Here is a 13,723-nt window from a genome sequence, read left to right as displayed (position 1 = left end):
AACTTCCCATCATAGTGAATGGATGTACTCAACAACTACAATTAGTAATATTAGTGCCCATATTGCTATACAAGCTAGAAAAATTGCCTTTTTAAAAAATGTATTAACCTGGACCTGCCTTCAGATGGCTCATGGACTTATGTTAGGGTAAAGAGCTATATATAAGTTTGAAAGGATGCAGTTTTGAGCACTTGTCAACAAAGCATACGATGTTAGCTGAAGCAAAATCACTGCATAAACAATAGTTCCATAGTCATAATTTATAGTGTGTGAACACTCACCAGTAATGAGTTCCCGCATTTCTGCATCCACTGTCTTTCGTAACAAACGCAATAAGGCTGGAATTCCACCGGCATTTTTTACGGCTATTTTATTCTCATCAGTTGTTTTTCCATAAACCAGGTTCCGAAGTGCGCCACATGCATTTTTATGTACTTCGAGGACTTTATGATCCAGAAGATCAACTAAGTGTTTAATTCCACCTAACATACACACCTTGGGGAAATAAACAAAGTATATAAAGAATACTTAATTGTATTACTGTACACAAATATACAATTTTGAAAACATGCATGAATAACCCGACACAAAACATATGCTCTCTTGAACTTCATGGATTAATCCTTCCACCACCAAACCTTCTCATTTGATAGATTTCTGTGTATGACAAAAACATTTGACAGTAGAAGAACAAGATATGGAAAGTAGATGACTGCATTGAAAGTAAATGCTCTCAATACCTGAGCAAATGATTTCACACATGCAGTATGAACACAGAAAGAGTAGGCGGCCATTCAGTATTTTAAGTCTACCCTGCTATTCAATATGATCATGGCTGGTTGAACACTTCAATGCTCTTTACCCACTCCATCTGCATAACCCTGCGTGCTGCTGGTAATCAGAAATCTATCAAACTTTATCTTAAGCAGACTCAAATGCTGAACTTCGACAACCTTCTGTGGTAGAGAATTCCAAAGGTCTATAGCCTTAGGAGTAAAAATCAATTCTTCATCAATGTATAAAATGTGTTGAAGCAAAAAAAAAAATTTTGGCTTTGTAACTGCATTAAAATTGCAGCCAACAACAACAGACAAGTACGCTAGAACAAGCCTTCAACACTGAACAACAGCAGACCAAAGCAAAGAAAAGACTAGCCCTGCAAGAAAAACTGGCCAAGCTCAAAACAGCAATAACATGGATAACTCAGACTTGGATAAAGAACCTGTCTGACCAACTGCTGTCAGACATGGAAGAAGCCGTCCTAATACAAGGGATAAACTTCAACCACAGGAACCCGGACAAAAAGTACTTCCCAGCAGCACTGGAATCCATCCTGAAAGACAACAGAAGAAACCCAACAGGTCATCAGACAGAGAGAAGCAGCAACACGAAGCAGAAAGAAAGAAGGGGACACCTTTAACACACTGGAAAGAAAAGCCCTGGGAGAACTCAGACAAGACAGAAATATTGTAATCCTAGCTGCAGACAAAAGACACATGACCGTCATCCTGAACAGAACATAACACCTGTACATTGAAAAAGCAAACACTATTCGCAGATACCAATACCTACCAACAGGTGGCAATGGACCCGACTCCACAGCAAGAAAACCACATTACAGCATACAGAACAAAACTACACAAAGCAAGTGAAATTAACAAGACAGATCCCCAAGAATGAAACATGAAGGATCCAACACACTTGTTTCTACGAATTGCCAAAGTACATAAACAAGGACCACCCCACTCAGACCATAATCTCACTTCCAAGCACATTGACATACAGACTAGTAAAGGAGCTGCAATGCAAACTGAAACACCTAGAAGACTCAACCCATACCCTCCACTCCTCAGGAATTCCTTAACATCAAAGGCACCAAGGTAGAAAACAACAAGGTCATGGTTTCCTTCGATGTGATGACCCTATTCACATCAACAAACATCACCACAGTCAAAGAAACACTGGCCTCACTGCTAGACAAACAAAGGACACAAACGCCTGACAGCACCAACTCCATCAGCAAGGACAGCATCCTCAAACTGTGCCTCACAACCCACCACCTTCAATTACAAGATCTACAAACAAATCAATGGGACGCCTACAGGATCGCCAATATCAGGACACTTAGCAGAGGCAGTTACGCAGAGGTTAGAACGAACAATTCTTCCTATGATCCAGCCCAAGCTTTGGGTCCGCTATGTGGATGACACCTTTGTCACCACGAAATGCAATAAATTAAAAGAAACACAAACATCCTTACCAAGAAAGTTCACCAAAGAGGAAGAGAACAACAGACTCCCCTTTCTAAATGTCACAGTAAAAGGAGAGCTGCAGACCAGCATCTACAGGAAAGCCACACACACAGACTACAGGAGCAATCACCCCAACACCCACAATCGGAGCTGCATCAGAACATTTAAACCAGCCACACACACTGCAGCACCCAGGAGCTACAAGAAGCCAAGAAAAATACCTATACAACATATTCAGCAACAACGGGTACCCAATAAGCACAGTCTGCCAATTCCTGCACAACAGGAAGATACAACATGCCCAGAGACTCTAGCCACCCTGCCATACATCAAAGACATGTTGGAGATGATGGGCAGACTACTCTGGCCCCAAGGTAACATGGTAGCCCACAAACCTACTACCACACTGATACAGTTCTTGATGAATTTAAAGGACCCCATACCAACAACCAGCAGAATGAATGTCATATACAAAATACCCTGCAAGGACTGCAACAAACATTACATTGGACAGATGCACAGGAAACTAGTCACCAGGATATATGAGCACCAACTAGTCACCAAAAGACATGGCCGACTATCACAGGTATCCATACAAACAGATGAAGAGAACACCAGTTCGACTGGGACAGGCTAAACAAAGACATGCACAGGAATTCCTTGAGGCCTGGCACTCAAACTGGAACTCCATTGATTTGGACTCCATTTACCAACCTCTCAGAAACAGAACCGGAAGTGATATCAATCCCGACAACAGACCAAGCCATACAAATAGCAAGGACAGAACATCAATGTTTCATTGGAGATTCACGATGATGTTACCTAGAATGATGATGAAACATCGGAGACAAATCTACCAGCTCAGCGACCAAACTTTCAATCTTGTAGCCAACAATTTGAAACATTGAGGTAATGAACATTATAATTATGTTCCCTTAGTGACGCATTTGTCACCAAGATAACCTAGTTAATAAGGTAAGGTTCATTCTAAACTTCCTCTATTGAATATAAATTTGTTATTAATTTTATAGCAACTTGAACTAAGCTTTCTACTTTAGTAGTGAGCGGGTGTTCAGATAACTGGGGTATGGATGCTAGGGCAGTTGCTAGCTCCTCCTGTGTAATGTGGCAGGTGGGAGACATGGCACACGTCTCCGCTGGCTACATCTGTGGGAAGTGCATCCAACTCCAGCTCCTTGAAAACAGTGTTAGGGAATTGGAGCTGGAGCTGGATGAACTATGGATCATTCGGGAGGCTGAGGGGGTAATTGAGAGGAGTTACCGGGAGTAGGTCACTCCTAAGGCTCGGGACAAGGAAAGATGGGTTACAGTTAGGGGGAGGAAAGGGGACAGACAGACAGTGCAGAAATCCTCTGTGGACATTCCCCTCAGCAATAAGCATACCGTTTTGGATACTGCTGGGGGGATGACCTACCAGAGGAAAGCCATAGTAATCAGTTCTCTGGCACTGAGCCTGACACTGTGGCAAAGAAGGGAAGGGGGCAGAATAGAAAAGTACTTGTGGTAGGGGACTCGATAGTTAGGGGAATTGACAGGAGATTTTGTGGTCAGGATCGGAACATACCGGAAGGTATGTTGCCTCCCTGGTGCCAGGGTCCGGGACGACTCTGATCAGGTGTATAAGGTTCTAAAAGGGGAGGGCGAACAGCCAGAAATCGTGTTACATATTGGCACTAATGATATAGCCAGAAAAAGGATTGAGGATATAAAAAGTGATTTCAGGGAGTTAGGATGGAAACTGCAAAGCAGGACGAACAGAGTAGTGTTCTCTAGTTTACTACCGGTGTCACGAGATATCGAGGCGAGGAACAGGGAGCGGGCGCAGCTTAACGCGTGGCTGCGCAGCCGATGTAGGAGGGAGGGCTTCAGATATGTAGATAATTGGGATGCCTTCTGGGGAAGGTGGGACCTGTACAAGAAGGATGGGTTGCATCTGAACTTGAAGGGGACCAATGTCCTGGGCAGAAAGTTTGCTCGAGTAGTTCGAGAGGGTTTAAACTAGTATGGCAGGGGGGGTGGGAACGTGAACTGCATACCGGAGGTGAGAGCTGATGCAGATGAAGCAATAGCAAGAGGTAGTCCAGCTAGTGGGAAGGATTTTCCTGGGAAGGAACCAAGGGATCAGTTAAAGTGTGTTTGCTTTAACGCAAGGAGTAACAGGAATAAAAGTGATGAACTTAGAACATGGATCAGTACCTGGTGCTATGATGATGTGGCCATAACAGAGACATGGGTTTCTCAGGGGCAGGAATGGTTGCTGGATGTTCCAGGGTTTAGAGCATTTAAAAAGAATAGGGAGGGGAAAAAAAAGAGGAGGGGGTGTAGCACTACTAATCAGAGAGGGTATCACACCTACAGAAGCTTCCATTGTCGATGAAGATCTGCCTACCGAGTCAGTATGGGTGGAAATTAGGAACAGCAAGGGAGCAGTCACCTCATTAGGGGTTTACTACAGGCCGCCCAATTGCAGCAGGGAGATTGAAGAAAGCATAGGTTGGCAGATTTTGGAAAAGGGTGGATGCAGTAGGGTTGTTGTAATGGGTGACTTTAACTTTCCCAATATTGATTGCAACCTCCTTCGAGCAGAAGATTTGAATGAAGCTGTTTTTGTAAGGTGTATTCAGGAGGGTTTCCTAGCTCAGTACATTGACAGGCCGGCGAAGGGAGAGGCCATTCTAGACTTGGTGCTCGGAAACGAGCCGGAGCAGGTATCAGATCTTGTGATGGGAGAGCATTTTGGTGATAGTGACCACAACTGCCTCACATTCTACATAGCTATGGAGGAGGAGAGAATTAGGCAAAATGGGAGGATATTTAATTGGGGAAGAGGAAACTATGATGCGATTAGACATGAGTTAGGAAACATGGACTGGGAGCAATTGCTCCATGGAAAGGGCACTATAGACATGTGGAGACTGTTTAAGGAACAGTTGTTGCGAGTGATGAATAAATATGTCCTCTGAGACAGGCAAGAAGGGGTAAGATAAAGGAACCTTGGATGACGAGAGCGGTGGAGCTTCTCGTCAAAAAGGAGAAGATCGCTTACATAAGGTGCAGGAAGCTAGGGTCAAGTTCAGCTCTAGAGGATTACAGGCAGGCAAGGAAGGAGCTCAAAAATGATCTGAGGAGAGCCAGGAGGGGGCACAAGGAAGGCTTGGCAGAACGGATTAGGGAGAACACAAAGGCATTTTACACTTATGTGAGGAATAAGAGAATGGTCAAAGAAAGAGTAGGGCCGATCAGGGATAGCTTAGGGAACTTTTGTGTGAAGTCTGAGGAGGTAGGGGAAGCCCTAAATGAGTTTTTTGCTTCTGTCTTTACGAAAGAAATGAACTTTGTAGTGAATGAAACCTTTGAAGAGCAGGTGTGCATGCTGGAATGGATAGATATAGAGGAAGCTGATGTGCTGAAAATTTTGTCAAACATTAAGATTGACAAGTCGCCAGGCCCGGACCAGATTTGTCCTCGGCTGCTTTGGGAAACGAGAAATGCGATTGCTTCGCCACTTTTGAAGATCTTTGCATCCTCGCTCTCCACTGGAGTCGTACCTGAGGACTGGAGCGAGGCAAATGTAATTCCTCTCTTCAAGAAAGGAAATAGGGAAATCCCTGGCAATTACAGACCAGTAAGTCTCACATCTGTCGTCTGCAAGGTGTTATAAAGGATTCTGAGGGATAGGATTTATGACCATCTGGAAGAGCATAGCTTGATTAAATGCAGTCAACACGGCTTTGTGAGGGGCAGGTCATGCCTCACAAATCTTATCGAGTTCTTTGAGGATGTGACTAGAAAGGTTGATGAGGGTCGAGCTGTGGATGTGGTGTATATGGACTTCAGCAAGGCATTTGATAAGGTTCCCCACGGTAGGCTCATTCAGAAGGTCAGGAGGAATGGGATACAGGGGAACTTAGCTGTCTGGATATAGAATTGGCTGGCCAACAGAAGACAGCGAGTGGTAGTAGAAGAAAAATATTCTGCCTGGAAGTCAGTGGTGAGTGGTGTTCCACAGGGCTCTGTCCTTGGGCCTCTACTGTTTGTAATTTTTATTAATGACTTGGATGAGGGGATTGAAGGATGGGTCAGCAAGTTTGCAAACGACACAAAGGTTGGAGGGCTTTTGTAGGCTGCAGCGGGACATTGACAGGATGCAGAGATGGGCTGAGAGGTGGCAGATGGAGTTCAACCTGGATAAATGTGAGGTGATGCATCTTGGAAGGTCAAATTTGAAAGTTGAGTACAGGATTAAGGATAGGATTCTTGGCAGTGTGGAGGAACAGAGGGATCTTGGTGTGCAGGTACATAGATCTCTTAAAATGGCCACCCAAGTGGACAGGGTTGTTAAGAAAGCATATGGTATTTTGGCTTTCATTAACAGGGGGATTGAGTTTATGAGCCGTGAGATCTTGTTGCAGCTCTATAAAACTTTGGTTAGACCACACTTGGAATACTACATCCAGTTCTGGTCGCCCTATTATAGGAAAGATGTGGATGCTTTGGAGAGGGTTCAGAAGAGGTTTACCAGATGCTGCCTGAACTGGAGGGCTTATCTTATGAAGAGAGGTTGACTGAGTTCAGACTTTTTTCATTGGAGAAAAGGAGGAGGAGAGGGGACCTAATTGAGGTATACAAGATAATGAGAGGCATAGATAGAGTTGATAGCCAGAGACTATTTCCCAGGGCAGAAATAGCTAACACAAGGGGTCATAGTTTTAAGTTGGTTGGAGGAAAGTATAGAGGGGATGTCAGAGGTGGGTTCTTTACTCAGAGAATTGACAGAGCATGGAATGCGTTGCCAGCAGCAGTTGTGGAAGCAAGGTCATTGGGGACATTTAAGAGACTGCTGGACATGCATATGGTCACAGAAATTTGAGGGTGCATACATGAGGATCAATGGTCGGCACAACATCGTGGGCTGAAGGGCCTGTTCTGTGCTGCACTGTTCTATGTTCTAAGATTGAGATTGCCTCTGCTACTTCCTTGACTTTTGCTAAGGCCAATGGGTCAAACATCCTCTAAAGCTCGCTCCACTCTACCCTGAACTTGTATCTTTTTTCTTATTTATTTCCTATTCCCCAGTGAACCCTCTCTGAGCTCATGTTGGTCATGAGACCGATTGTTTGTTCCCTTCACCTAACTCCCATTAAACCACCAGCCATTAAGGATCCCTTCATGAATGAATTAGCTTTATTGTCACATGCACTCAAGTGAGTACAGTGAAAAGTTTTAAGTTGCCACTTACAGCACCATCTTAGGGACAAGGGTATCTAGGTACAGCTTCTTTGTTACAAAATTAGTTACAGCATAACAATGTCACCAACACATGGTGCCATCTTAGGTACAAAGTACATGGGTATAATCCCTGGTTACATAATAGAGGAATGAAGAGAAAGGTTATATTACAGCTATATATCGTATAACCAAAGGTCAGAAAAACAAGAAGCCAAGTTAAAAAGACAAATATCACAATCTCTCTCCAAGGGCTTTCTGCATCAGATCAGTGCATTTGGCTTCCAGCAGCAGATCAGTGCATTTGGCTTCCAAATGGTCGGACCACTGGCTGCCATCACACTTCCACACCAGTCCGCTGGCTGACCCACACTGCTCTGGACGGCCAACCACTGACCCAGTTTTAGAGGCCGGCAGTCAGAGGCTGGGGTCAGATGTTTGAGGCCAAGAGTCCGAGAAGGCAGACAAGAAGAGAACCACAGAAGGGAGGAAAAGAGGGACAATGAAGGAGATGTGATTCAGAGCTTTTGGGGTGCCATGATAGTGTCCCTACCTCTGGACCAGCAGACTCTGGTTCATGTCCCACCTGCTCCAGAGGTGTGTAAGAACATCTCCGTAGTAGGCCTAGTTACAAAATACCTGTAACACAAAAAAAATTCAAGGAGATGACTCTCATGCCCCTGCAACTGAGTAACTGTCTGGGCCATTTCAAAATCAGCCAGTAATTAACCACATTGCAATGGGTCACAGATAGGTGCGATCAGATGACTAGGTGTTAAGGCTGCCCATGAGCACAAAATGGTTGACAATTGCCAAAACAAACTCTGCAGAATATTGCTGACAATAGTTACAGCGTATGGGAAAGTATTTGCTTAATGTAGCCTCAGCAAGTCGGCAATAGCAGCTCTGTAAGGTTACTGGCTGAGATAGAATGTGCAGCTGCAATTTCTTACATAGAAAAGAACAAAGTAGTTCTTCTTTTGAATTATTTAATCAACCTGTTACAATATTAAGAGTAGGTTTCAGTTACAATTCTTCAGACATTCATAGATAGAGATTCCATTGTAGCTATAGCTCCACATATATACAAAAAAATCATTAAAAAGATAATATTCAGGCAGTAGAAGTGATCCCCTCCTTATTTTAAAGTCTGTAAAAACATCATGACCAGGACTGGACCACTAGTCTGTCCATCTCTAAGATGTAACAGAGAGCCAATCACAAGGATAATCTGGTGCTGCTGACCAATAATATCAAAAGGGGGCGTATACAGTTTTAACTGTACATAATCTAAAGTTTGTGTGCAGCTTACTGCAAAGGAAGTCTGTAGCTGTCACAAAGTTGTACCTGAATCAACCACTGGATTCAGACTCTAATTGGAAAATATGAGATCGAACAACTTGGTGCTGCTAGCAGGGTCACTGGACCAAATGTCAGACAACAGATCCATGCCAACCGCTGGGGGTATTTTCTTCTCCTTTTAAATGTTCTTGGTCGTTGTCTCAATTTGGTCTATCCTCCACAAAATTACAAAATTCTCCAAATGGTATCCAGCTCCAGGTCCCTTAACAGATGTCTAACTTGGCAGAGAAAATAATATCTCTGGCCCTCTGACTATATGGCTAGCCTATAACTCGAGACCCATTGAAACTGATAATCATAAGAAATAATGACAGGGTAAACGAGACAAGAACTTCCCACAACAACAAAGGGTGGGCAAGCCCCACCTGATATATCAAATGATGAAATTTTACAGAACTTGAAGGAATATATCCAAAATAACAAATCGACCCACCTATAACCTCTGTGGAAATCAAGCAAAAGTACAACACCTTCATAGGACAATGGTCTTGGGATGATATTAAAAAGGGTCTGAGGAAGGATCACATGCATGAAAGAATGAATAAGGTGGTTCCTCATTCTAATGGGACAGCTCTGACAATGGAAGGAGATAACACAGAAGTCAAGTCATGACAGAGTTGAAAAGCCAATAATAGGTGTCTGAGAGGAATTGAAATGCACCAAAAGGAGCCTGGAAGAATGGGAAGAAACGTCCTGACAAAAGAATCCAGATCCCCAACCAAGCTCTCCTAATCCTACTACCCTGGAGCTCATTAGAAGACTGCTCCACACCTTGCTAAGGCAATTGGAAAGCGAAATATGAACTGAGAGCCTAATCTTCTGCTGACTCAGCAACGACGAGAGACCTGTTTAGCCCCCTGATGGACCAAGGAATGCAGAACCCTGTCCCAGCAAAAAACTGAAGGAGCAGGGAGGATCAAATACAAATAAGATTGGGCCGACTGATACAGACAGGACTCAACGCTGCTTTTGAATTATTTAATCAACCTGTTACAATATTAAGAGTAGGTTTCAGTTACAATTCTTCAGATGATCATAGATATAGATCCCATTGTAGCTACAGATCCACATATATACAAAAAAACCATTGAAAAGATAATATTCAGGCATTAGAAGTGATCCCCTCCTTATTTTGGATGGTGGACAAATGGTCCAAAGAACTACACCCGCCACCAAAAGGGGAGGCCTAAAGGCTTAAAGGCTGAAGGGGATCTACAGTCTGCACCCATTGAACAGATACTAAATGTTATGATCCTTGTCAGTGCATGCTGACAGCTTGTTAGAAAGGTCAGGGATGCCTTAAGAGAAGATGGACATAGATTAGAAGAGGAAGGGAGATTGGAGTTTAGTCCAGTCAAGACCAACCAGGAAAAGACAAATACCTGCCAACAGAAAGGTACTTAGGATGTGTTAGAATACAAGGAGTGATTGAGGACAGCCTCTCTGGATGTTTCGGGATTGAATAACAGGGCCAGTCAGGATGTAGACCAGAACTGTTTAGGTTGTTTTTGTGATGGGACTAAAGCCAACTGTAAAGCTTGGATGAATCTGGAAATCCACTCCCTACTGAAGGTCAGGTGTGCAGCATTCAAGTCAGATGACCCAGGTCAATACAAGAAATCCAGATAATGACCTCCGCAAAGCCATCAGAGATGCCAAGAGGCAGTACTGGACCAGATGAGAGACCCCCACCTACCAGACACCCAACACCTACGGCAATGCCTAAAACAACATTATGGGATACAAAATGAAGCAGAGCAAGACAGCGGACAAAGGCACATCCCTCCTTGATGCGCTCAATGCTTTCTATGCCCAATTTGAGCAGAATGCCAATGGAGTGATGCCTGCCCTGACAGCTCCAGACACACCTGTTCCCTCACTCACCACTGAAGACATCAGATCAGCCTTCCTGGGAGTCAACGCAAGGAAAGCGATAGGCCCAGATGGTGTACCTGGCTAAGTACTCGGATCCCTTGGGGACCAACTGGCGAAGATATTCATCAACATCTTCAATCTCTTCCTACTACAAGCCATAGTCCCCACCTGCTTTAAAGGAGGCTGCCAACCCCGTACCTAACAAAGCACATGTCATTAGCCTTAAATGAGTTCCATACAGGGGCTCTGGCCTCACTAATCATGAAGTGCTTTGAGAGGCCGGTCATGGCCCACTTTAACTCTAGTGTCCAGCTGGCTTTGATCCCATACAACCTGCCTTTAAATTCACTTGGTCTATTTTGGACACCTCCCTCCTTTTTCTTGACCTCTCAGTTTCCATCGCCAGCAACAGTTTATGAACTAGCATTCACTACAAACCCACAGACTTGCATAAATACCTGGATTACACCTTCTCCAATCCTGTATCCTGCAAAAACTCCATTCCGTTTTCCCAATTCCTCAGTATCTGTCACATCTGCTCTGATGAGGTGATGTGCCCCTCCCAACCTAATTTAAAGATGCTTTTCCCCTTTCTGGTATCCAGATAGCCCTCCACTGCACCTCCTCCAGTCCCTGCTCCACTGCTCTAAACTTCCTCCCCTCTGAATACAAAGACAGGGCTCCCCTTTGTCCTCACTTTCTACCCCATTAATCCAAACATCTAACATATCATCTTCAAATACGTCTGCTAACTCCAACCAGTACCCACCACCAAGAATGTCTTCCCCTCCCAGCCCTCGCTGTGATCTTGGGGACAGCCCATATCACAGTACAGAAGATGTTGGACATATTTGAATGCATGAAGGTGGATAAATCTCCTGGTCCTGACCAGATATATCCAAGAACCCTGCAAAAGGATAGAGAAGAAATTGCGGGGGCCCTGGCGAATATTTTTGCATCATCGTTAGCCATGGATGAAGTCCCGGAAGACTGGAGGGTAGCAAACATTGTGCCCTTATTCAAGGAGGGCTGCAAAGAAAAACCTGGGAACTATAGACTCGTAAGCCTAATAACCTGTGGAAGGTAAGTTACATGAAAAGATTCTGGTTTGATGAGAGTAGTAAGCACAGCTTTGTTCATGGGCAATCATACCTCACAAATTTGTTGGGAGTTCTTTGATGAAGTGACTGGGAAGATGGATGAGGGCATGGCGGTAGACTTAGTCTACATAAGGCCTTCAATAAGTTTCTGCATGGAAAGCTGCTCTGGAAGGTTAGATAATATGGAATCCAGGGACAGCTGGCAAATTGGATACACCATTGGCTTGATGGTAGGAAGCAGAGGATAATTGCGGAAGGATGCTTATCAGACTATCACCAGTGGCGTGCCTCAGGGGCTGGTGCTGGGCCATTGCTGTTTGTTCACCATATTAATCATATGTATGAAAATATACAAGGCATGATTAGTAAGTTTGCAGATGACACTAAAATAGGTGGTATTGTGGACAATGAGGAATGTTATCAGAAATTGCAGCAAGGCATTGATCAGCTGGGGTAGTGGGCTGAGAAATGGCAAATGGAATTTAATATTGATAAGTGTGAAGTCTTGCAATTTGGAAAGCCAAATCAAGGTAGGAGTTTCATGGTGAATGGTAAGACATAAAGAAGTGTAGTAGAACAGAGGGATCTTGGAGTTCAGGTGCATGATTCACTGAAAGTGGAGTCACAGTCAGAGATGTACAGCATGGAAACACAGTTCTTCGGTCCAACTCGTCCATGCCACCCAGATATCCCAACCTAACCTGGTCGCACCTGCCAGCACTTGGCCCATATCCCTCTAAACTCTTCCAATTCATATACCCATCTAGATGCTTTTTAAAATGTTGCAATTGTACCAGCCTCCACCACTTCCTCTGGCAGCTCATTCCATACATACACTACCTTCTGCATGAAAAAGTTGTCCCTTAGGTCCTTTTATATGTTTCTCCTCCAATCCTGAACCTATGCCCTCTAGTTCTAGAATCTCCAACCCCAGGGAAAAGACTTTTTCTATTTACCCAATTCATGCCCCTCATGATTTTATAAATCTTTATAAGGTCAACCCTCAGCCTCCGACACTCCAGAGAAAATAGCCCCAGCATATTCAGCCTCTCCCTAGAGCTCAAATCCTTCAACCATGGCAACATCCTTGTAAATCTTTTCTGAACCCTTTCAAGTTTCACAACATCCCTCGAAAGGAAGACCAGAATTGCATGCAATATTCCAACAGTGGCCTAACCAATGTCCTGTACTGCTGCAACATGATCTCCCAACTCCTGTACTCAATATTTTGACCAATAAAGGAAACCATACCAAACGCCTTCTTCACTATCCTATTTACTTGCAACTCCACTTTCAAGGTGCTATGAACCTGCATTCCAAAGTCTCTTATCAGCAACACTCCCTAGGGCCTTACCATTAAGTGTATAAGTCCTGTTAAGATTTGCTTTCCCAAAATGCAACACCTCACATTTATCTAAATTAAACTCCATCTGCCATTCCTGAGTCCATTGGCCAATCTGATCAAGATCCCGTTGTAATCTGAGGTAATCTTCTTCACTGTCTATTACAACTCCAATTTTGGTATCATCTGCAAACTTATTAACGATTTCTCCCATGTTCACAGCCAAATCATTTATATAAAAAGAAAAAAAAGTGGACCCAACCCAGCAGCAATCCTTGTGGTAATCCACTAGTCACAGGCCTCCAGTCTGAAAAACAACCTTCTGCCACCACCCTCTGTCTTCTACCTTGGAGCCAGTTCTATATCCAAAGGGCTAGTTCTCCCGGTATTCGATGAGATCTAATTTTGCTAACCAGTCTCCCATGGAGAAACTTGTCGGATGCCTGACTAAAGTCCATATAGATCATGTCCACCGCTTTGCCCTTATCAATCCTCCTTGTTACTTCTTAAAAGAACTCAATCAAGTTTGTGAGACATGATTTCCC

General features: G+C 43.9%; 1 protein-coding gene across 6 annotated transcripts in view; it reads right to left on the bottom strand.

The window, feature by feature from the left end:
* pkp4 (plakophilin 4) overlaps positions 1–13,723 on the bottom strand; it is a 276,311-nt gene that overhangs the window by 42,491 nt on the left and 220,097 nt on the right. For all 6 annotated transcript variants that reach the window (XM_087989074.1, XM_043693802.2, XM_043693805.2 and 3 more), the window contains one exon: positions 282–495. In XM_087989074.1, the coding sequence (XP_087845200.1) occupies positions 282–495 (214 nt within the window). The remainder of the gene's footprint in view (positions 1–281; positions 496–13,723) is intronic.

Source organism: Chiloscyllium plagiosum, unplaced genomic scaffold (genome assembly GCF_037043375.1).
Source record: "Chiloscyllium plagiosum isolate Xiang-an unplaced genomic scaffold, Cpla_swu_hap1 HiC_scaffold_7, whole genome shotgun sequence".
NCBI classification, from domain to species: domain Eukaryota; kingdom Metazoa; phylum Chordata; class Chondrichthyes; order Orectolobiformes; family Hemiscylliidae; genus Chiloscyllium; species Chiloscyllium plagiosum.
This window is presented reverse-complemented; position numbering and strand designations above follow the sequence as displayed.